This window comes from Capricornis sumatraensis, chromosome 19, assembly GCF_032405125.1.
Source record: "Capricornis sumatraensis isolate serow.1 chromosome 19, serow.2, whole genome shotgun sequence".
In the NCBI taxonomy this organism is placed as follows: domain Eukaryota; kingdom Metazoa; phylum Chordata; class Mammalia; order Artiodactyla; family Bovidae; genus Capricornis; species Capricornis sumatraensis.
This window is the reverse complement of record NC_091087.1, coordinates 31485386-31511195: the sequence shown is the minus strand read 5'-3', so window position 1 is coordinate 31511195 and position 25810 is coordinate 31485386. Positions and strand designations below refer to the sequence as shown.

At 39.6% G+C, this 25810-nt stretch overlaps 1 protein-coding gene across 1 annotated transcript in view; it reads left to right on the top strand.

Annotated features, from left to right (window-relative positions):
* Positions 1 to 25810, top strand: part of ADAMTSL3 (ADAMTS like 3) — a 309610-nt gene that overhangs the window by 132147 nt on the left and 151653 nt on the right. The window contains exons 8-12 of the mRNA XM_068990959.1: positions 5562 to 5719; positions 17739 to 17850; positions 21558 to 21696; positions 23273 to 23323; positions 24369 to 24573. Coding sequence (XP_068847060.1) covers positions 5562 to 5719; positions 17739 to 17850; positions 21558 to 21696; positions 23273 to 23323; positions 24369 to 24573 — 665 coding nt within the window. The remainder of the gene's footprint in view (positions 1 to 5561; positions 5720 to 17738; positions 17851 to 21557; positions 21697 to 23272; positions 23324 to 24368; positions 24574 to 25810) is intronic.

Here is a 25810-nt window from a genome sequence, read left to right as displayed (position 1 = left end):
GATGACCATATACAGTAAGTTCCTTACATACAAACGAGGTCCATCCTAAGAGTGTTTTGTAAGTCCAACAAAGTTACCCTAGGTACCCAGCTAACACAATTCACTACATTGTACCAGCTACATCACTGCTATTTTATGCTTTCTTCTGGACATCCTGGGCTTGAAATAAAGATGCTGTACTACTCTGCTTGCACACAGCATGATCACTGGTAGAGGATGCACACATGTGACAATGTACACCAGACATGTGAACTAACTTACTGATTGGACATGCGAGCACACATTCTGATCTCTGAAAGTTTGCAACTTGAAGGTTTATATTTAGGGGACTCACTGTATAGAGATGTATAAATATAAGCATGAGCATAATGACTCATCAAAGGAAATGGATGCTGAGTAAAGTGTGCATACGCTATAAAATACAACTTGAAGCATAAGTTTGATGTATTTATAACCAAGGAAGCCATGCTAAATGCTCATTACATACTTACCTAACAATACTTTGTGGCCTTCTTAAAATTTGAGACCTCTTGGGATAATTAGCATGACCCTGCCTCTTTTGAAAGAAGCCTGGACTGATACTTCTCAGGGCAGGCCTTTCAGCTAGAAGTAGTTAGGAGCAGTCATCATCTTTCTAGTTATTTCTTTTAAAAATAACTAATATGGATCAAAATAGGTAAAGGGACTATTGTAGACTTGAGTTGTGAAGATTTGGGGATAAAAGAGCGTCTTGGTTTCTATCCTCTTTTTTTTCTCCTGGTATGTAATTTTATTTATTCTTCCGACAACACTAACTTCATTCTTCAGAGTAAGCAGCAGAAGATAAGGGGATTTCCAATATATTTCTTTGTTAAGCCAGCTAACAAATGCCAAAGCTTGTTTGTATCTTTCTTTAAGATTTCATGTAAGTGATATCATAGGATATTTCTCTTTCATCTATTTGACTATGCGTTAGCATCTCTTCCTTGACTCTTCTCTGCAACCCCAGTCATTTAAGCCTGAAGAGGAGAAAAAAGGAAGCAGCAGCAGCAGGAAAAGAGGCTGTTATCCTCTGCCTTTTGCAGTGTGGGAGCATTTATACATTTCCTGGGGTCTTTACCCAGCACTAGCTGTCCTACTATAGGAACACAGAGGGTCCTTGAGAGTTCTGAGGATTGAAGGGCTATGAGTACAGTTCTCATGAGCTGTGGATTGCACATCACAGTGTAAGCCTGCAGCATATTCACCGGGTGTTGGACCTTAATTTGAAAAAAATAGCACTGGCTAACAAACCCATGAAAAGATGCTCAACATCACTCATTACCAGACAAAAGCAAATCAAAACCACAATGAGGTACCATTTCACGCCAGTCAGAATGGCTGCGATCCCAAAGTCTACAAGCAATAAATGCTGGAGAGGGTGTGGAGAAAAGGGAACCCTCTTACACTGTTGGTGGGAATGCAAACTAGTACAGCCACTATGGAGAACAGTGTGGAGATTCCTTGAAAAACTGGAAATAGAACTGCCATACGACCCAGCAATCCCACTACTGGGCATACACACCAAGGAAACCAGAATTGAAAGAGACACGTGTACCCCAGTGTTCATCGCAGCACTGTTTATAATAGCCAGGACATGGAAGCAACCTAGATGTCCACTGGCAGACGAATGGATAAGAAAGCTGTGGTACATATACACAATGGAGTGTTACTCAGCCATTAAAAAGAATAAATTTGAGTCAGTTCTAATGAGGTGGATGAAACTGGAGCTTATTATACAGAGTGAAGTAAGCCAGAAAGAAAAGCACCAATACAGTATACTAACACATGTATATGAAATTTAGAAAGATGGTAATGATAACCCTGTATGCGAGACAGCAAAAGAGACACAGATGTATAGAACAGTCTTTTGGACTCTGTGGGAGAGGGAGAGGGTGGGATGATTTGGGAGAATGGCATTGAAACATGTGTAATATCATATATGAAATGAATCGCCAGTCCAGGTTTGATGCATGATACAGGATGTTTGAGGCTGGTGCACTGGGATGACCCAGAGGGATGGTACAGGGAGGGAGGTGGGAAGGAGGTTCAGGATGGGGAACACGTGTACACCTGTGGCAGATTCATGTTAATGTATGGCAAAACCAATACAATATTGTAAAGTAATTAACCTCCAATTAAAATAAATAAATTTATATCTGAAAAAAAGAGAAAGAAAAAATAGCATTGAAACCTGTACGGTACCGTATGTAGGATGGATGACAAATGTGGGTTTGATACATGAAGCAGGGCACCCAGGGCACTCTGGGACAGCCTGGAGGGATAGGGTGGGGAGAAGGTGGGGGGGGGGTGATTCAGGATGGGGGAGACATATTTATGGCTGATTCATGTTGCTATGTGGCAAAAACCATCACAATATTGTAATTATCCTCCAATTTAAATAAATAAATAATTTTAAAATAACAACTTAAAAAACATATCCATAAATCAACACATTGTCTGAATTGTTGATTTTCAAAAACCCCTTTTCTGCCAATTACTTTTAAGAGGGATAGGCACTAAGGAGAAGCAAGTTTATGCCCCATAAAAATGATGACTCCTGAAGAACAACACTGGCCTCTGCTTCACTGTGAATTCATCACAGTGGCCTTGTTAATCTGAAGTGTCAGCAGTGCTGGGATCCACAAACCATCAAAAGGTGGCTTCATCAGAGTGCTTCTCTTAGCTTTATTGACCACCCATTTCTGAACCAAGTCGTGCAGTTGAGGTCCGGGTACCTGCTTTTGACCTCCTGTGTATGCAGCCAAGGTTTGTGACCCAGAGAGTGGGAAACCTTTTGAAAGAATTGGAATAAAGATATTTTATGAGAAGTGGAGGAGAGGAGTAGTTTGGGTAATTCATATGCACTTGAAAACTGGTTTTCTACCTTGTATTCTCACATCTTCATCACTAAAGATCTTGGACAACATTGAAGTTAATAGAATGGACTCAGAATCAAAAACCAAAACCTCAGGGACTTCCCTGTTGGTCTGGTGGTTAAGACTCAGCATTACCAATGCAGGGACCATGGGTTCAGTCCCTGGTTGGGGAACTCAGGTCCCATATGCTGTATGGCATGGCCTAAAAATAAATGAAAACAAAAGAACAACAAAATGTCATGAAAAAAAAATTAAAATTAAAGGAGCCAGAAAATGCAGTAGATACTTGCATGCATGTGTGCTAAGTCACTTCAGTTGTGTCCAACTCTGTGACTCTATGCTCCTCTGTCCATCAGGTTCTCCAGACAGGAATACTGGAGTGGGTTGCCATGCTCTCCTCTAGGGGATCATCCCGACCCAAGGATCAGATCGAACCTAAGTCACTTTTATCTCCTGCATTGGCAGGCGGGTTCTTTACCACTAGCACCACGTGGGAAGCCCAAGTAGATAATTAAATAAACACTAAAAACAATGAAAACCAAATGAACAGATGGGTCAAAAGATAGGTGTCATGTTGGTCTTCCCTTCCCCCAGATCGCCTTTCCAGATTCTGACCTCCCCCCGGCACCGCCCCCCCTGCCGCCACCCCCACCACCACCACCACCGCCGCAGCCATAACTCTGCAACCAGATGGAGCTTGGCAAGCTATGATGCAGAAGGTCAGCTCAGTGGTAAAACGATCACTGCCCCAACACAGCCGCCGAATCCATCGGACACTACTTGAATTTAATCAAGTCACTTCAGGCTCAATCTCCATCTAGAAACTTGGTGTTTTGTATGCCTTCTTCTTTGCAGTGATGAATTTTGCCCCACTTTATTTCATGTTTTGATATTACCTGAATGCTCATGATTTTTTCCTCCTTTAATTTCAAGGTCTAATTCATCCAGTGTAGGGCTCTCTTACCATCTCTAGTTTCCCATCTCATTTTTACTGACAACTCGCTTTATAGCATTCAGTTTTATATCTTCACTGGAACTAGGAAATGAATTTAATCTCACACTTTCCAAAAATCTACTGCAGTCATGGAGATCAGGGCCAAAGTGGTTGGGGTTTTGTGTGTCTGAGAGTAGCCAGAATTATTCTTTGACCACTAATGACTCCTGCAGATCAAGGAGCCTGTGTCCAGTCTTTGAATTTTCCCAGAAAAGTTCCCAGCCTGCCTGTCAGGGATAATCAGGGATGTCTCCTAATGCCTGTTAAATAGTCTGTCCAGGGCACTTGAATTCCTGCAGTTGCTCCAGTGGCAGAGAGAAATCGGCAAAAAAAAAAAAAAAAAAAAAACCTGCCAAAGCACAGCAGCATGTGGGTTGCAGCCTCTTAAAACCAGATCATTTTGTTGCTTTTTATTAGATTGAATGGAGTTGTAGTTCTGTTGTGTCCTTTGTTCGAGATGGTTAAAGAACCAGTGAGTCAAGTGTAGATTTCAGAGAAGAGGACCTGGGAGATTGTCTGCTCTGACTCCTCGTTTTAGAAATAGGCCATAAAAAGCCAAGGCAGTGAGTTAGGAGTAGAGCTGGAGCCAGAAATGCAGGTGAATCAGCTCCACTACGTATGGGAACATTTATAAAATGAAAGGAAAAAAAAAAAAGGAAACGGAAAGAAAGAAATTATTTAAATAAAGGAGGAGTGTTATTTTGGTTAAACCATCAGCAGTGTTCTTTTAGAGATCGGAAAGAACTAGTGTTCCTTTAAAACACAATGTGAGGGACGTCCTTGTTGATCCAGGGGTTGAGATTCTGTGTTTCCAGTGCAGAGAGCATGGGTTCCGTCCCTGGCCGTGGAACTAAGATCTTGCATGCCTTGTGACAGGGGAAAAAAATAAATAAATCTTGAAAAAAAGCCACTGTGACTGAAGAGGTGACACATGAGAGAGATCTTTGTGTTGATATTACAGTTCTGTGTTTTGGTTGTGGTGATGTGTGACGAAATAGCACAGGACTATAGGCACACATTGTACTGATGTCTGTTTCCTAGTTTGTATATTGTATTATCGTTGGATAAGATGTAACCATTCCATTGGGTAAAACTGAATGAAAGGTATACAGGACCTCTTCACTACTTTTGCAACTTCCTGTGAATCTATAATTATTTCAAAATAAAAAAATAATCTCAAAGCAAATTCAAATTTTATTGTAGTTTAGTAAATTCTAGGTGTATGATCTGAAGGGGTGAGAAAATTAGTAACATACCTTTAAGTAATAACTACATCATGAAAAAATATACAGAAAAGTTTTCTTCTTGCTCTTATGACTCCAAACGGTTGAGTAGACCTTACTGGAGCTAGCAATCTTGTTTGCTCCTCTTTATAGACAGCTAAAAAGATCTCCTGGAGGAGGGCATGGCAACCCTCTTCAGTATTCTTGCCTAGAGAATCCCATGGACACAGTCCATAGAGCTGCACAGAGTCAGACACTACTGAAGCAACTTAGCACGCACACACAAAAAGCTTATATATTTATTTCCCTAATTTGAATCAGTGTTTGTAAACTGAGTGGATGTACTGATGTTGTATTGATATCAGATGCAATTACATGTACTAAAATATCTTTTGAAATGAAATGCTTTTAAGATACTTTCATTAAAACTTTATTTTTAAATTTTAGTTATTGAATCAAAAACACTTCAAGGAAGCAAAGGAGAGCACAGCTTTAGCAGCCCTGGAGTTTTTGTTGTAGAAAACACAACAGTGGAATTTCAGAAGGGCTCAGAGAGGCAGACCTTTAAGATTCCAGGACCTCTGATGGCTGATTTCATCTTCAAGGTAGGATGAGTCTCTTCATAAAATGTCATGCATCAGGGGCCCAGCATGTCTTGAATTTGGAAAAGAACAAGTTGGTTTGGTCGGCAGCCAGTGACTGTTATCATACAGGGCATGTGTCATTACTATTTCCACCTTGACAGTCAGTTCTTAAAACTCATTCAGCTCTCTCAAGGTTCTGTTCCTCAACCGCAATAGTTAAGAAACAAACTTCATTCTTATAGGGGAATGATTGTTTTGAATTTGTAGTCTCTGGTTGCTGTGTTCAGTTTTAAACCTCTCGATGGAGTTCAGGGAGAATGGTCCGTGGTTAAATGCTCCATGTCTTAAACCACAACTCTTCTGTTGCTCTCCTTGCAAAGCAGAGCAGAGAAGACAGAGGCCCCTCCCTTGCCTTCCTTTCCTGTTTCCTCAGTAACGTCTCATCATGAGCACTTGTCTGGACACCTGTCACAAGGTCCCCTCATAAGAACTCTTCTTTCCTGTGACCAGGGCTCTGTGTCCCCTCTCTTGGGTAAATCAGGAGCATCTTCTTTCACTCAGAGGACATGAAATGCAGTGGCCAATGTTTTTCCAAGGTGACACAACCTGAAATTCTTCTGATACAACTGAAAATACCTAAGACAAGCAGAAAGAGGTGTTTCAGTGGATGGTTTTGTCCTATCTATCCCTTTTGGGAAACTTATTCAAAATGGAAAGGGAAGAAAGACAAGAGCTCCAATTGCCAGGAATATATTTACCTGTGAGAAGACCCAGTGCCTTCTAAAGAACTGTTCTATGTTAACTTGTCAAAGTTTCATCAAAGCATTGGTTGTGCCAGCAGAGAAAGACATTTGGAGTTAGAGGAGAGTTGCAAACTGCTGTCCTGTTTGCCAAGTCAGCCTCCAGAGTGACCAGCCAAGTGTCAGCCTGGGTGGATTTGTTGTTTTGAAACTTTGGGTTTTAAATTGTCAACCTTTAAAAAAATCAAGAGATTATTTTAACATTAAAATACCAGTGTTCTTTTTTTTCCCTGCTTCACTTTAAAAATGGGAAGGTCTGACCACCAGCTTGCGTTCTGCCATGGTGATAGTTGGCTGCAGCTGTGCAACAGCTGCTTTCTCCACAGGGCACACGTCCTCACTTGCCATGGTGCACACTGGGCCCTCCTGTGATCCTGACATTGAAGGTATAGACATTTGTAGACGTTTAAGTTGCCATTCCTGGACTTCACTTGCCGTTCCTAGACATTGAAGTGACTTTTGTGTCAGACCCTTGAAGCATCAACCCAACGTTGTTCCTTGACAGCAGTATTGGGAAAGTCTTCTGGGGAAGCCCTAACTGTCATCTCTCTTTCCTTCTATTCTCTCTAACCCATTGTTGTTCATAAATTCTGGGCTTGGGTTGCTTCTCTTAAGGTTTTCCCATTTGATGCTAAAGTAGTAAAACCCACACACACAAACACAAACATACCCTCTTAAAAAATTCTCTTTTCATTCCTACTCAGAAGATCTGTATTCCTCTCAAGTCAACTTAGAGACGTCTGACCGAGTAGGAAACAGAACAGTAATGGGATGAGAAAAATAGCCACAAAGGTTAAAATTTTACGGTATGTTTGGTGAAGGTTTTAACATGGAAAATGTGTTGTTTATTGACCTCATGCATAAACACACATAAAGACATAAACTATTTACTTTGAGTGTGTCTGTACCCATACACATGTACATATATGAATATGTGTATGTCTGTGTGTATATACATTTTTTTAAGATTTGAGAGGATGTATTCCAAACTGAAAACACTGAGAAAATAGTGGCTATTTTAGAGGGTATCAGTGTTTTGGGGGAGTGATCTTAGTTTTACCTATAATATCCTAAAATTTAATTCTTAGAAATACAGTCATATATTATATGTGTAGTTAAAATTGGGCTTCCCCTGGTTGCCTCAGTGGTTAAAAAAAAAATCCACCTGCCAATGCAGGAGACATGGGTTCAATCCCTGGGTTGGGAAGATCCCCTGGAGAGGGAAATGGCAACCCTTTCCAATATTCTTGCCTGGGAAATCCCATGGACAGAGGGGCCTGGAGGGCATGGGATCACAAAAAAAGTCGGACACAACTTAGCAACTGAAAAACAACACTCAAAAATTACTTTACACCTTTATGTCCAAATTCTATATTCACCTCTTAATAGGATGCATTTTAGCATGTTTCCACTGTATGAATTTGTACTCAGTCTTCTATTTTCCTGTCTCTTGAGTTCTAGTTTTCTCAGATTAAATAAACAATTCTGGGTTTTAACTTCAATTTCTGGAAAGCTTTTGATCTCTCTTGACTAGAAAGGTTTTTTAAAAAAAATATATTGTTTATCAAAGAGGGTGTTACATACAACTGTCTGACTCATACGTAAATAAAGCCTCACTTCCATGCCCAAACCATTTTCTTTCATGAATGCAGTATACTTGGTGGGAGAGAATTTGGCAAATCAGAGATGCTGTGATGAAGCAAGAATAATTCTGATGGTTTTCCCTGACTTACAAGCTTGTCCAAATTCTGTGGGTTTCTAGGAAATATCCTTTTCCATGGGTTACTTTTTTTTTGGTCAGAGCACTGTAGTACTACCCAGCCTGTGTTGTTACTAAGATTGGAAACTCGGTTTCCATTCATCTCTCCTTGGCCTATGAGGCAATCAGGTAATGGCTCTCCTTTGAGTGGGAAGTTAAGAATGTGTGTGAGGTCCCTGATGATGGTCAGCCTTGTATTTCACTGTATCTCTTTCCATTCCAGTCAACTAAGAACAACAGCTAATCTTTTAAAAAAAAATATAGGAAGAACTGGCTTCAATCCGAGAGAAAGTGAAGACCAGCTCTACCCCACAGTTCCATTCAGTTCAGATCAGTTGCTCAGTCACGTCTGAATCTTTGCGACCCCATGTGCTGTACGCCAGGCTTCCCTGTTCGTCACTAATTCCCAGAGTCTGCTCAAACTCATGTACATCGAGTCGATGATGCCATCCAACCACCTCAGCTTATGTCATCCCCTTCTCCTGCCTTCAGTCTTTCCCAGCATCAGGATCTTTTCCAATGAGTCAGTTCTTTGCATCAGTGGCCAAAGTATTGGAGTTTCAGCTTCAGCATCAAGTCCTTCCAGTGAATATTCAGGACTGATTTCCTTTAGGATTGACTGGTTTGATCTTGCAGTCCAAGGGACTTTCAAGAGTCTTCTCCAACACCACAGTTCAAAAGCATCAATTCTTCGGCACTCAGCTTTCTTCATGGTCCAGCTCTTACATCCATACATGCATAATGGATAAATCATGGATACATGGACCTTTCTTGGCAAAGTAATGTCTCTGCTTTTTATATGCTGTCTAGGTTGCTTTTCTTCCAAGGAGCAAGCATCTTTTAATTTCATGGCTACAGTTACCATCTGCAGTGATTTTGGAACCCAAGAAAAAGTTTGTCACTGTTTCCACTGTTTCTCCATCTGTTTGCCATGAAGTGCAGAGACATGATCTTAGTTTTTTGAATGTTGAGTTATAAGCCAACTTTTTCACTCTCCTCTTTCACTTTCATCAAGAAACTCTTCAGTTCCTCTTCACTTTCTGCCATAAGGGTGATGTCATCTGCATATGTGAGGTTATTGATATTTCTCCCAGCAATCTTGATTCCAGCTTGTGCTTCATCCAGCCCAGCATTTCGCATGATGTACTTTGCATGTAAGTTGAATAAACAGGGTGACAATATACAGCCTTGATGTACCCCTTTCCCAATTGGGAACCAGTCTGTTGTTCTATGTCTGGTTCTAACTGTTGCTTCTTGACCTGCATGCAGATTTCTCAGGAGGCAGGTAAGGTGGTCTGGTAGTCCCATCTCTTTAAGAGTTTTCCACAGTTTGTTGTGATCCACACAGTCAAAGACTTTGGTGTAGTCAATAAAGCAGATGTTTTCTGGAACTCTGTTGCTTTTTTCCTATGATCCAATGGATGTTGGCAATTTGATCTCTGATTCTTCTGCCTTTTCTAATCCAGCTTGAACATCTGGAAGTTCTTGGTTCATGTACTGGTTCTCCAAGTCTGGCTTAGAGAATTTTGAGCATTACTTTGCTAGCATGTGAGATGAGTACAATTGTGTGGTACTTTGAACATTCTTTGGCATTGCCTTTCTTTGGGATTAGAATGAAAACTGACCTTTTCCAGTCCTGTGGTCACTGCTGAGTTTTCCAAATTTGCTGATATATTGAGTGTAGCACTTTCACTGCATCATCTTTTTGGATTTGAAAGAGCTCAGCTATAATTATATCACCTCCATCAGCTCTACCCCACAGAGTGCTGTTAATAATTTCACTCAGTCCTGGGTGCACTGAAATACAAAGGCACCCTCTGCATACAGTTCCTAGATTAGACCTCATTTCATGGACATCTCCTCTATCTCCAGGAGGTAGTGAAGGACAAGGAAGCCTGTTGCACTGCTTCCATGGGGTCGCAAAGTGTCGGACTCACCTTAGCAACAACAGCAACAACAACATGGACTTTTAATAAATGGAAAGTTGAAAACAACTATATTCTGACGTGATGAGTGAAATATGAAGGCATCTATGGGATGCTGGATTCTTTTGGGGCAATTGTGCTGATTCTGAAATCTGGCAACTCACTGCACCAATGAGATGGAATTTCTTTTTTTATACTTTTTCAGAAGCTGTATTTTCATGATTGGACCTTTCTTGAAAAAGTGCACTTTTTCTTCTTCCCAGTGGATTTCTCACTAAGCATCCTTGTTTTCCTGAATGATCCATTTCTAGTGGATGACTCTTGTCACTCTGTTACTGAGTCACAGTATTTTGCATGTGAGCCCCTGAGAGATTCTTATTTTGCTTCTGCAATATGTGCATGTGGCCCCCATGTAGCAGTAGAGAGTCTGGAGCCTGTGGTTGACGCTGTGTGCTTTATTGGTTGGACCCTGAGGCGCTATCCTTTCAGTAAGAATTTACTGAGTATCTGTAAGTAGATGTTTGTGAATATCTGCTTTCAGTATATGTGTATGAGAATAATCTAGTAAAATAAACGTAAGTGGCTTTGAGAAAGGTATCTATTTCCATGGTTAACTATTTTAATAAAGATTGCTGGTGGCTTTTCCCGTCTTTAAATATGTCCCTCTTCAAGGAAAAAAAAATTTTCCTCATAGTCTGAAATCTTCCTTTTTATGTTAGTTGTCTATCTTCTTTCTTCTATTTGGATATTTTGTATTTCTGTAGAAAAATATTTTCTCATTTCTTCTCTTTTTAATGTCTTTTACTGTGGTAAAATGAAAAATGTTTTTATTTCACCATGTTTCACTGTACAGCTCAGTGGCACTAAGTACATTCATGTTGATTTTCGGCTGGGCAAGCCTGTCTCTGGTTTTGTTCAACCACAGCTCTGGATACTGTGTATGTTTTCTACCTACACAGTCTCTCTTTTCTTTCTGGGGAGCTATGGCAGCTCATCTAATTTACCCAGGGATGAGAGGGTTTGAAACTATCTGTTTTCCTCTCTCTCAAAGAAAAGATTTTAGCCTTGCAGTGTGGTATAGATGGTGGCTAAATCCCCATGTCCACATGTGTTTCAAAACACAGCAGAACAGTTTTCAGAGTCAGGGCATGTGTTCACTTCCTGAACCTACAGTAACAAAGCACAGTAAACTGGGTGGCTTGAACAATAGATGTTTATTGATGTCACAGTTTTGGAGGCTAGAAGTCCAAAATGAAGATGTGGGCAGGACTGTTTCCTTGAAAGGGATATGAAAGAGAATTTGTTCATGCCTCTCTCCTCACTTCTGAAATCTTCAGCTTTTCTACCTTTTCTTTACATCACTTTGCTTCTGTGCATGTCCACATCTGTGCCTAAATGTCTCACTTTATATAAGTGAGACAGGCTGGGACCTGGAACCTTTCACTGCAATGATTGCACCTGGAGACACCTCTCATGTGACAAAATACAAATAAATTATATGGGGCTAAAAATAACTGTGCATGCACGGTTGGGGCAGATTCTGGACAAAAGATCCAAAGAGACCGAAAAGCCCAATTGCCACTTTTGAAGAGCCTGGAGCAAAACTGGGTGTTGGGAACAAAGGCAGAGTACTGAGCATGCCCCCTGCACACGCCACTACCTAAGGGGTGTGCAGACCACCTAAGCCACCCCTGCAGTCTGACCTCCTGGACACACCCCTACCCTCACCCCATTAAGGATTGCGTCTCACTCCCTCAGGGAGCAGGGGAATCTGTTGTTTGTTCTCTCTCCCAGCGCTGCAGAAGGAACTAGCTGCAATAAAGTCTCGCCTAAATTTTTTATCTTACCTCTGATCAATTTCTATTGATCAAGGAGGCCAAGAACCCTGGTCGGTAACATAAGGACACCAGTCACACTGGGTTGGGCCCATCCTAATGACCTCATCTTAGCTTTACTAGACCTGCAAAAACCCTATTTCCAAATAAGATCATTTCTGAGGTTCTGTGAGTTTGAACTTCAACAAAACTTTTTGCGGGGGATAAAGTTCAGTGTCTAACAGAAAATAAAATTTACCTTTCTCATCATTCCTCTCAGTCAGAATTCCATCTCATTTTAAGTGTGTGCCGTGAATCACAGAGGTAGAAACGTTTGCAACTTATTATTTTCTTGAAAAGTGTGCAACTCATCTAATTTTTCAAATTTAACTTTTGAAATGTAATCATAGCCTTCCTTTATCAGTAAAACAAAACAAAACAGCAACAACGAAAAACTCATCTGTACCTATGTCTCTTTCATTCCTAAACGTGTTCTCTGGTTCCTTGTCTAATTTTTGTTTGTTCAAACCATCCAAAGGCTTGTCTCTGAGGTACCTAAGAACTAGATTTTAGTCTTGTTAACTGTCAGAGTTTATAAAGAATTCTATTCATGTAAATTTTAGTTTTTGTTTCTTTTCTCTTTACATGAGTTTTATCTTGGTATTGTATTTTTAATTTCTAGAGTTAAATTCTTAATTCATTTTCAACTGTTGTTCTCCATTAAATTTATTTACGGCTATCAGTCCCCGTACAGAAGTTCTTAATTTTGTTGGGCTATAGGTTGTTAATTTTAAACTTTATATGTAAGCTATTTGTATCCTGGCTAGAAAATCTTTTCTTTATTCTGGATCATAAAAATATTCTTGTTTATTTTTGTCTAGAAACATTACTATTTTACCTTTCACACTGAGAGCTATATACTAGAATTGATACTTGTATATGAAATAGAATCAGTATCTTTTCCCCCATGACTATCCAGTTGAACCAAAATCATTAGGTGGAAAAGACAATCCTTTCCCCATCTATTTTACATTCCAAATTATATATGTGTGGCTTGATTTTTACATTCTCTTCTGACCTATTCATCTATATGCAGCAATACCATTGTGACTTAATTACTGTAACAGTAGAACAAGTCAATATCTGCCAGTGTAATTTCTTAAGCTTTGTTCTTGAATACTATCTTTGATATTCTTACCTCCTTCCCTTTCCGTGTCAACTTTGAAATATGCTTCTAAACTTTTATTCTGCTGATTTTGATTTGAATTGCTTTCAAATCTGTTGGTCAATTTTGAGAAAATTCACCTTCCAATATCGTCTTCCAGTCCATAAATATGATATAGTCATCCCTTTATTTAGTTATTTTGAAATTCTTCTCAATAATGGTTATAATTTTCAGTGTTGTATATGTTTTGCATATCTTTTATTAATTTCCAAATATTTGATTATTATTTTGATACTGTTGTAAATGTTTTAAGTTTTTTTCTACTTGTTTTCTGCTGGAGAATGAAAATCTAATTGGTTTCTATATATTGACATTATATTCTCACTGCATTCACATGTTAATACTAATAGTTTGTTAATTCTTTTGGATTATGTACATACACAATTATGACACTCACAAATAATGAGTTTGGTTTCTTCTTTTCCAGTTGTTGTATACTTTAAAGAAATTTTCTTGCATTGTTGTTATTGTTAACTCACTAAGTCATGTCCTACTCTTTGAGACCCCATGACTATATGCAGCATGCCAGGCTTCCCTGTCTTTCCCTATTTCCTGGAGTTTGCTGAGATTCATGTCCACTGAGTCAGTGATGCTATCTAACCACCTTATCCTCTGCCACCCTCTTTTCCTCCTGCCCTCAGTTTTTCCCATCATCAGGTTCTTTTCCAATGAGTTGGCTCTTCACATCAGGTGGCAAGTATTGGAGCTTTCTTGCATTACTTAGGACATTTAGTACAATGTTCAATAGAAGTAGTGATTATGTTTTTTTCTTTCTTTCTTTTTAATATAGTGAACTACATTGATTTGGGGATGTTAAACTGATCTTACCTTCCTATAATAAACTATAAAATACATTGAAAAATACTTCCTCTATTCTGTAACAGTTTGTGTGAGTTTGTTGTTATCTAATTAGTCAGATGTTTGATTTCCTTATGTGTCAGTTTTGTTTCAAGGAACTTGTCTTTTTCAACTAGCTTTTTGAAAGTTATTGACATAGTTTTTTTTTTATAGTATTGTCTTATTTCTTCCATTATGTAGAGAATCTGTGGTGAGTCTCATTCCTAACATTGATTATTTGTCCCTACTCTTTTTTTTTTTAATCATTCATGTTGGAGTGCTTTCAGTTTTATTAAACTTTTCAGAGAAACACTGTTTGGCTTTATAAGCCACTAATATGTAATTTAATTCTCATATCATTAATGTCTGCCTTTGTCTTTATTATTACCATCTCTGTACTTTCTCCGGATCCAATATGCTTTTCTTTTTCTAACTTTTTGAAATGGATGGTTAGATCAGTGATTTTTCATCCAATTTTTCCGTAACATACAAGTTTAACTCTATAAATTTCCCTCAAAGCATGCCTTAAATTTCATTCCACAAAGCTTAATATGAAATCTTTTCCTTCATCATTCAGTTAAATTGTATTATAATTTTCATAGTGATATATTATTTGACTTGTATATTTACAAGTGTAGTGTCCAAGTATGTCAGAATTTTCAAGAAATCACATCATTTTATACCTTAGTTCTACTGTAGTCAGAGAACATTATATCATTTCAATGTTTTGAAATTTGTGAAAATAATTTGTGGCAAATTTTGGAAGAGTATGATATGTAGTCTTCTGTTGTTGGGCACAGCATTCTACATATATCAATTCAGTATAGTTCAGTCGCTCAGTCATGTCCGACTCTTTGCAACCCCATGAATCGCAGCACGCCAGGCCTCCCTGTCCATCACCAACTCCTGGAGTTCACTCAGACTCACGTCCATCAAGTCAGTGATGCCATCCAGCCATCTCATCCTCTGTTATCCCCTTCTCCTCATGCCCCCAATCCCTCCCAGCATCAGAGTCTTTTCCAATGAGTCAACTCTTCGTATGAGGTGGCCAAAGTACTGGAGCTTCAGCTTTAGCATCATTCCTTCCAAAGAAATCCTAGGGTTGATCTCCTTCAGAATGGACTGGTTGGATCTCCTTGTAGTCCAAGGGACTCTCAAGAGTCTTCTCCAACACCACAGTTCAAAAGCACAGTTCTTCGGTGCTCAGCCTTCTTCACAGTCCAACTCTCACATCCATACATGACCACAGGAAAAACCATAGCCTTGACTAGACGGACCTTAGTCAGCAAAGTAATGTCTCTGCTTTTGAATATGCTATCTAGGTTGGTCATAACTTTTCTTCCAAGGAGTAAGCATCTTTTAATAGATATATCAATTAGGTCATATTTATTAATGGTTTTATTCAAAATTATAACCTTACTGAGTTTTATCTCCTTATTCTGTTACCACAAGAGACCTGATAAAACTACCACTATGACTGTGGAGGTGTCTGTATTTTTTCTATTCTTGTCAACTTGTGAATTACATATTTTGAAGCTTGGTGGTTAGGTATACTAACTTTTAGAATCATTAGCTCTTGTAGTGACTTGACCTCTTTGTCATTGTGAAACTCTTTCTTGAAGATACCTCTCCACTGTCTTCTGGCTTCCATTTATTCTGTTGAGACATCAGTTGTCAGACTTATTTTTGTCCCTTAGAAGGTAGTGTATCTTATTTGTCTGTTTTCAACCATTTTCTCTTGGTTTTTCATCAATTTGACTATTGATGGAATTAGTAACTTTCTTCTGCTTGAGCTTCATGGTGCTTTGTGAATCTAAAAAACTCTTAACTTCTTAGACTCCTTAGAAGTCTTTTCTGACTCTGTAACCTCATCCCATCCCTGTAATTCTGCCTTCTTCCACACACATCTCCAGTCTGGAATTTTCATTTGATGATTTTACAACTTTTTGCCGTTTTATAAGTAAGTACATCACACTTTTCTTTTTCAGTCAATTCTTATTTATATTTAGTAGTAAGCTTTACTGATCATTTCATCATTACTGTTTCCTGCGTCTCATTGCTTTCTTGTGCATTTGTGTTAGTTGTTTTCCAGTATACCCTTAAGTAGTTTCTTTTTCTAGTCTTTGAGGGGTCAAGTTTCTGTCATTTTGTTTCTGAGGAAAACTTTATTTCACTGATTACTGATTTTTAATTTGATCTTAGATTGTTTATAAGTTGACAACTGATCATTGCTTGGTAGTGAATAATTTGGTTGTAGAATTCTAGATTAAAAACTATTGTCCCTCATCGTCTTAAAGGTGTTTGTTTTCTTGTATCCGTTATTGCCTATGAGAAATCTGATGCCATTCTGATTCTCACTCCTTTGTAGGGAATCATCTTTTTTCTGATAACTTTTAGAATTTCTCTTTGTCTTTGTTGTTCCATTTTTTAATGATGCCTGCTCAGAACTTTATGAATATTTTTAGACTGAGTACTTCTGTCTTTCCCACATTGCACAGCTCATGGGCTCTTAGTTCCCTGACCTGGGATCAAACCTGCACCCCTCACAGTGGAAGCACAGAGTCTTAACCACTAGACCATCAGGGAAGTCCCTCTCTTCTTTCTCTTTAACTCCATGTAATAGTGGCATTTCTGGTTCTGTTCCCCACAAGCTTAATCTTTGTTTTCCCTCTATTTTTCTCTTTGTGTTGCATTCCGGGACTTTTCCTCAATTCACTCATTTGTTCAATCAGTAGAGAAGAAAAGAAAGATGGGAGGGGACTAGCTGAAATAAAATAAGCTGAAAGTAAACTTATCTTTGTCTGTAACTGCCTTCTCATGCTCAGCAACGCACCTTCTCTTTGTTAACTAGATGCAGCAAGGCTCATAGGCAAACACTGTGGATTTGTGTACGTTTCGAGTTTCTGTAATTGTGCTTTCAGAAGGCTCTGCTAAAAGATGCTTAGAGATGTTGTTATTAAAAACGTAAGATTCCTAATTATGTGCCATGTTGTAAGCAAACCCAGATTACATCTCAGTTCCTGTTCTCATAGAAATTAAAATCATATGTATCAGGAAGAAAAAATGTTAAACAGACTAAAAACTCTAAAAAAAATTGGTACAGATGAACTTATTTGCAAAGAAGGAATACATGAACGTAGAGAACAAACTTAAGCAGGGAAGAGGAGGTGGGATGAATTGGAAGACTGGGATTGACATATATACACTACTATGTATAAAATAGATAACTAATAGGAACTTACTGTATAGCACAGGGAACTCTACTCAATGCTCTGTGATGACCTAAATGGGAAAGAAATCCAAAACAGCGGATATATGTATACAAATGGCTGATTCACTTTGCTATACAACAGAAACTAACAGCATTGTAAAGCAACTATATGCCAATAAATTTTTTTTTTTTAAGTCTGCCTACATTTTTGTGAACTCATTCACAAGCATGGAATTACCTGGGAAAATGACTCCAGGGAGAATGGTTGAAGATCTTCTGAAATCCTGTTTATGACAAATTTAATTGAAATGCTATCACATCTTAACATTCTGGGAATCTTTGTGTATAAGAATGTGTTGTGATAGACACATTTATCTACCTAGGTGACTTGTATTCACCTCATGTTGAAAGATGTGGAAGGCGCTGTTTCATTGCATGCAGATATGTTATCACAGTTCTCTCTGTCTAGACCAGGTACACTGTGGCTAAGGACAGTGTGGTCCAGTTCTTCTTCTACCAGCCGATCAGCCATCAGTGGAGACAAACTGACTTCTTTCCCTGCACTGTGACATGTGGAGGAGGTGAGGCACAGGCTTTGTTCCTAAATATTTAGAGCTCAGAGTTAAAAATAACATGTTTGTGTTTTTGAAGCTGACTTTTAAGTTAGTGTGCTAATTAGAGACATGTAACCACGCAGCATCTTACTCCATGGCCTGGGACCCAGTGGGGTTAATGAACATGCATCTGCCTTATTCTTGAAAACAGGTGAAAACTGGATTTAGAGAACACCCTTTCCTTTGAGCAAAGAACTGGAAACATGTTTGCATGTCTCTCATGGACCCCAAAATAAGAGCAAAGAGATAGGGAGGCTTTCAAATTTTATGTCTTTTAAAATTCTAATCCTAAAGAATTCTTTTTGATTCTAATTATCTATGAGAAAAACAGCAAATATCTCTTTAGTTTTAATTTATTTTCTAGCTTTCACACACAGTTAAATATGTGTTTTCATTTGGACACCGAAGTTAAAAGAGATGCCTTCCATTCTGGAAGGGACATGTACAATGGGATTCAGCTTAGTTCAGTTGGCTCAGTTCTTGGGAGGAGAATAGGTTTTCTCATATCTGGACGCCCAAGGAAAGCCACAATCAGCCTGCTGGTCAGGATTCCAACCTTCATGGGAATCGCCTGGCTGTGAGTCCATCACCAAAGATGGTGTTTTCTGTGAGGACAGAAGGAACATGTTAGGCTCTTTTTGGAGTTTCCCCCAACATCCTGCCATTTTCTGTATACCAGTAGAATTTTAGTACATTTGTTCTTAATGTAGGAAAGCAGTCTGTCTTATTTCTTTCTCTTTTAGTTATCTGTGTACTGTGACAAAATTAAGGAGGAAAATTAATTGTCTCTCCCCCCAAATTATAAACACCTGCATACTCTTTGTCTCCTTCTAGAAATATGTTTCCATTTAGAACAAAGAAATTTTTCTTTGACTCGAGTAGCTATAATTTCATTCTGTTATTATTTTGGAGAAAATACACACACATAAAACCCACAAGGAAAGCATTACCAAAATCTAATTATATTAGTAATCGAATCTACATGGTTTATGTAAATGGCATTTCAGAGTTTGGGATAATGAGGAAGACTAGTATGCTGGCCTCCGAGTACTTGGGTGGACTTCCCCGGTCTTGTCTGCAGTCATCTGTGTGGGACACGTGAGGTTAGTTCAGGGAAAGTACTCGGATTGGCACTGCCATCTGATGTTGCAGACTTTCTGGCAGATATTGGCGCCCAAGTCGTATTTTATTGACGCCATTTGGATTTTCGTTCCTGTGGTTTTTGACCTTGCTTTTTATAATGCATACCAGTCTGTCCTTCTACACTCAGCTTACATTTAAGCCACAACTTGTAGGAAGCTGTCTAGTGTTTTATAAAATCAGATTGCTCTCAGCCATTGGGCCTTTAAATGTATTTTTGGAACTTTATACCGGTTGACTAAGGCTGAGAACTTTATTTTGGACTTTTTTTTTCTTCTGAAGAGGTCATTCTGGTTTTGAAAAATTACCTTTTTTAAAAAACTTAACACGACACTTATATAGTGACTGGAAGCTTGGAATCAGATCTTTCAGGAAATAGAAGCATCATTTTGTGAGTTGTTTTTTGAATTTACAGCTCTCATCCATATGGAATGTTCACTTTCCTCAGAGACTGTACAAACTTATTGAATAGAATCAGGAATAAGTCTTCATTCCTTCTTCTTTGAAGGATTATGAGGCAGGGGTAGATGTAGATGGGAGGGTTTTGTTCCCCTGTATAGAAAATGCTATTTCCCCAGTTAGAAAGTTCATTGTTGTCAGAGGTAACCTAGGTACCCCAGGGCAGGAAATGAGTAAAGTGTACTAGCAATGGGATATTATACAGAAGAATGAAACAACAGCTCAGTACAAGGGTGCTTCTCAAAAATGTAACGTTGAGTGAGAAAAGTAGTAAACAGAAGATGATTTAAGACACAGGATCATTTATTTAGTCAAAGCAGATACACATGAAACAACATTACAAAAGACGGATGTATATTTAACACATTAACAATAAATAGATGTCTCTAGGGGATTGTAATGGAAGGAGGGGAAATATAAGGAAACAAGAGCCTTGCACAGTGCCATGACATCAGTAAAGAGATATGACACTGAATAACTAGCCTTCTGTACATGAGCTCCAAAAATTTTCAAAGGAGTCTATTATAACTTTCTAATCATAAGTGTTAAAAACAGGCACTTCCCTGGTGGTCCAGTGGTTAGGACTTTGCCTTCCAGAGCAGGAGTTGAAGGTTTGATCCCTGGTTGAGGAACTAAGATCCCACATGCCTTGTCACCAAAAAGAAAAAGAAAAAACCCAAAACATAATTACATGTGTACACCTGTGGCGGATTCATGTTGATGTATGGCAAAACCAATACAGTATTGTAAAGTAAAATTAAAAAAAAAACAGTACTATAGCAAATTCAATAAAGAATTTAAAAATAAAATGGTCCATATCAAAACAAAAATCTTAAAAAGTAAGTACTAAGTATAACACAAATCAGTTATTATGCAAGTTATAATGCAAGTAGTCATTCTCAGTCTTAGTCAAACATTTCAGTCATTTTAGAAGAACCCGAGAGTCTTTTTTAAAGAGTCTTTTTTTTCTTTTTTTCTTGCTGCTCAGTTCAGTTCAGTTCAGTTCAGTCGCTCAGTCATGTCTGACTCTTTGTTTGCAACTCCATGGACTGCAGCACGCCAGGCCTCCCTGTCCATCACCAACTCCCAGAGTTTACTCAGACTCATGTCCATTGAGTCAGTGATGCCATCCAACCATCTCATCCTCTGTCGTCCCCTTCTCCTCCCGCCTTCAATCTTTCCCAGCATCAGGGTCTTTTCAAATGAGTCAGTTCTTTGCATCAGGTGGCCAAAATATAGGAGTTTCAGCTTCAGCATCAGTCCTTCCAATGAGTATTCAGGACTTATTTCCTTTAGGATTGACTGGTTGGATCTCCTTTCTGTCTCGTCTCTGACTCTCAAGGGTCTTCTCCAGCACCACTGTTCAAAAGGATCAATTCTTTGGTGCTCAGCTTTCTTTATAGTCCAACTCTCACATCCATACATGACTACTGGAAAAACAATAGCTTTGACTAAACAGACCTTTGTTGGCAAAGTAATGTCTTTGCTTTTTAATATGCTGCCTAGGTTGGTCATAAATTTTCTGCTGCTGTACCATATCACCCAGCCTTTGTTTAAAGATTTACATTTTTAACAAAGCTTTGACACTCATGATCTTATTCGCTCCCCACAGTAACTGTAAACCTAAAGGAGCTTGGGAAACTGGAAGCAGCAGTCAGTCCAATTGCTAGCTCTTCATAAGTGCTTTTGCTAAAGCACCTTACACCCTCTTCCGATTAAGCAGTGGGCATCTGCTGCTTCGACCTTCTAGGTAGCCTGGGAATAAAGGAATGGCCATATTTCTTCAGTTGCAATGTGACCATAGGAACAGATAGGACCCACTCCTCCCACTTTGACCTGTGGGAATGGTGATTTCTTGACTGTAATGCTTCTGATTTCATTGGACCAGGAGGGGACCTGGGTGCCGGTATGTATTGAAGGCTTCCACACAATTCTGTTTGTTATACAACCAGGGTTGAGAACCACTGAGTTGAGTTTCTTCAAGAAGAAAGAAAAAAATGTGTGGCAAGCGATCACATTGCCAAGTAAATCCCAAATGAATGCAATACTCAGACACTCCTGTTCTGCCCCTTTAGGGTATCAGCTCAATTCTGCTGAATGCGTGGATATCCGCTTGAAGAGGGTGGTTCCTGACCATTATTGCCATTACTACCCTGAAAATGTGAAACCAAAACCCAAACTGAAGGAATGCAGCATGGATCCTTGCCCATCAAGGTTTGTATCACTGCCCTTTGGTACATGTATACAATGGAGTATTACTCTGCTATTAAAAGTAACGCAGTTGAGTCTGTTCTGATGAGGTCTGTGAACCTGGAACCTGTTATACAGACTGAAGTAAGTCAGAAGGAGAAAGACAGATATCCTATATTAACACATATATATGAAATCTAGAAAGATGGTACTGATGAACCTATTTGTGGGGCAACAATGGAGACAGACATAGAGAACAGACTTTGTAGATGCAATGAGGAAAGGAGAGGGTGGGATGAGTTAAGAAATTGACATGAAAACATACATTACCATATGTAAAACAGACAGCTGGTGGGAATTTGCTGTATGACACAGGGAGCCTGTATGACACAGGCTGATTCATGTTGATGGATGGCAGAAACCATCACAATTTTGTAAAGCAATTATTCTCTAATTAAAAATTTTAAAAAAGAAATCAACAACAGCTGGGACTGATCCATCCTTATCAAGCAACACAGTTCTATTGCATGACCTTGAACGTACCCTGGTGGCAGGTACCTGCAAACCCATTTATAACCATGGTCAGGAGGCATTAGGCTCATCTGCTCACTCATCTGGTTCGTGCTTGTGGGCTCTGTGTCCATATGATGTGACCTTTCACTTTTTGTCATGAACCTCTCTGAGCATGTCTTGTGTATACAACATGAAAGGTCTCTTCATTTAAGTGCGTCTAGTCCACCTACCAGCTGTGAATATCGATAATTCACCATTTTAGCTTTTTAAACTGAGTTACCGATGACCACATTTCGACTTTTGAAGTGTTCACCTTAAACTCAGTATAAATAATGCATAGTGCAGGAAGTGCAGAGTTTGACTGCCAGAGCAGAAAAGCTATGCATAAACCATCCTGCTGCATAATTTAGTACCTGGTGACTTGGATTGCCAGAAGTTGGCAATCCAACTTCTGGATTGGGGAAGTTGGATTGGGGAAGTTTCTTGGCTTTGCTACAGGATCCTAAAATAACAGCACACTATCAAGTCCCAGAATCCCCCAGCTCTCTGCCAGCTGGCTGAGGCAGTGTGCAAGTGGAAAGGGAAGCGTTCTCAGGGGGTTTCATTTCCTATCACAAAGCTGTGCATTTCCTGTAATCCCAGGTGTACATAATCACAAATAGAGGCCTTTTCAAAAGACAGATTCTGTTAAACAAAGTGGTTTTCTAAAGATCCTGCTAATAAGACAGTGTGTTGATATCATGGATATATTTTATCACAATAATTTAAGAGGATAAAAGGGAATAAATAGATTTATCTAAATTAAGAGATGATGAACATATACTGCTTTAATAAGTATATACTGCTAGCTTCACTTTCATATAGAATTGGGTAAGTTGTATATCAGAGATGTTCCTAAAAATTAAGGAGACGGTAGCAGAAGTGTGCAAGTGGAAAGGGAATTTGGGGGGAAATAGTTTAGAACAGTTGGCATATTTAAGTGTCAGTATAATTTGAAAGAGCTCTATCTTTTGTCATGTGACATCTGTACTAGTCAAATGAGTAAATGTATTGAGTAGTAATTATATTCTCATGATTTCATTTCTAGCGATGGATTTAAAGAGATCATGCCCTATGACCACTTCCAGCCTCTCCCTCGGTGAGTTACATGTTTCCTTTTCCTTTCTGTAATATGCTCTAAGCAGTTTTCAAGGAGCTTTAGTATCTGTGAAAGGTGAAAGTGAAGTCACTCAGTCGTGTCCAGCTCTTTGCGACCCCATGGGCTGTAGCCTACCAGGCTCCTCAATCTATGGGGTTTTCCAGGCAAGAATACTGGAGTGTGTTGGTATTTCCTTCTCCAGGGGATCTTCCCAACCCAAGGATGGAACCTGGGTCTCCCACACCGCAAGTAGACTCTTTACTGTCTGAGCCACCGCCGAAGCCCATAGTATCTGTAGCAGTAGTCTTAAATGTATGAGACTAGACCGTTTACAGAGAGCTAAGGGAACAAAGAACAAATTACATAATAAGATCTTTCTAAGAATTAGATGGAATAGGCTGCCTCAAAGGTAATATTTTCTGTCCCTGGAAATGTCAAGCATGCATTCATACCTAGGTATTGTAGAGGGGAACTTCCCTGGCGGCTCAATCAGTAAAGAATCTGCCTGCAATGTGGAAGACCTGGGTTTGATCCCTGGGTTGGGAAGATCCCCTGGAGGAGGGCATGGCAACCCACTCCAGTATTCTTGCCTGGAGAATCCCCATGGACAGAGGAGCCTGACAGTCTACAGTCCATGGGGTCGCAAAGAGTCAGACATGACTGAGTGACTAAGCACAGCACGTTACAGAGGGAGCTAACACATTCCAGTTGATTAGATATTTGCATTCCCTTTTATACCTAGACATGTTAGGATGATTCTTTCTGACTCGGAGTTTGTATGTTTCCCTGGTAATACTCTCCATTGGTCTTTTATACTTTAGAGTCAGATTGAAGATGCTGTCACACAACGGCCCTGTTGTTTTAATACACTGGGGCAGCTGTGTTACTCCCATCTGACAATAACCTTCAGGACCAAGGAGTTAAGACAACACAGTGTGTATAGTAGTAAAGATTAAAGTCTTATGGCTGTACTTATTGCAATCAACTTTGCCAACTTGAAGCAAGCAACAAATGAATAATGTGTTTTCACTTCTTTGCTTTTGAGCTGGGAACATAACCCTTGGACTGCATGTTCAGTGTCTTGTGGAGGCGGGATTCAGAGACGGACCTTTGTGTGTGTGGAAGAGTCCATGCATGGAGAGATACTTCAAGTGGAAGAATGGAAGTGCATGTATGCACCCAAACCCAAGGTGATGCAAACCTGCAATCTGTTTGACTGTCCCAAGTGGATTGCCATGGAGTGGTCTCAGGTAAGATTGGAGAACATGCCACTTTTAATTCAGTCTCAGACTTTAATGATCATTTGCCCAGTGGCCAATACTGTACTGGGCAACATGGTGGATGCAGAAGTTGTATGTGAACATGGTTCCTACTCCTTAAGAGCTGAGAAGACAGTTGAAGGATGATATGAGGGAGAATGTTGGAGGCATCAGAGCAGGTAAGAATGATTGAGAACCATGGTACATCTGAAAGGAACAGGGATTGAAACAGAGTTATATGGAAAGTCTTTGTTGCCCTTGTAGTGCTTAACCCATGTTTCAGATCCACAGACTTGAACCACACAGGAGCCTAGAGAAAGCATCACTGTGTGGTGTAGCTAGGCCAGGATGGTGGGGTAAAGCAGAAATAACACAGAATGACTGGAGGTTGGAAAAGCCCTAATTTACCTGGATTAAAGAGATATTATTAAGATGTTATTAAGAATTGGAAGGTTAAGACAGAGATGCTAAAACTGACACTGGAAGTGTGTTCTCTTTTAGAATATTTATTTTATTTGGCTACACCAGATCTTACTTGAGGCATGTGGGATCTTCGATCTTTCCTGTGGCATGTGGGCTCTTTTTAGTTGTGTCATAAGGAATCTTTAGTTGTGGCATATGGGATCTTTTTCCCTGACCAGGGATTGAAACTAGGCCTCCTGCATTGGGAGGGCTGAGTTCTAGCCACTGGACCATCAAGGAAGTCCCTAGAAATGTATTCTTGATCTGGTGGTTACTATGAAGCTTCACTGTTTTTGTGGAAGAGAGTAAATGTGTTATATTTTAAGTAAATGAGGTAAGATAGACTGATGCTGGGAAAGCCCAGAGGCAGGCAGCCTGTTTGAAAACCACTGAGATATTGTTGTTCAGTCACTAAGTCGTTTCTGACTCTTTGGGCCCCTGTGCACTGCAGCATCCCAGGCTCCCCTGTCCTTCACTATCTCCCGGTGTTTGCTGCTGCTGCTGCTGCTAAGTCGCTTCAGTCATGTCTGACTCTGTGCGACCCCATAGATGGCAGCCCACCAAGGCTCCCCCGTCCCTGGGATTCTCCAGGCAAGAATAGTGAAGTGAGTTGACATTTCCTTCTCCAATGCATGAAAGTGAAAAGTGAAAGTGAAGTCGCTCAGTCATGTCCGACTCCTAGCGACCCCAGGGACTGCAGCCTACCAGGCTCCTCTGTCCATGGGATTTTCCAGGCAAGAGTACTGGAGTGGGGTGTCATTGCCTT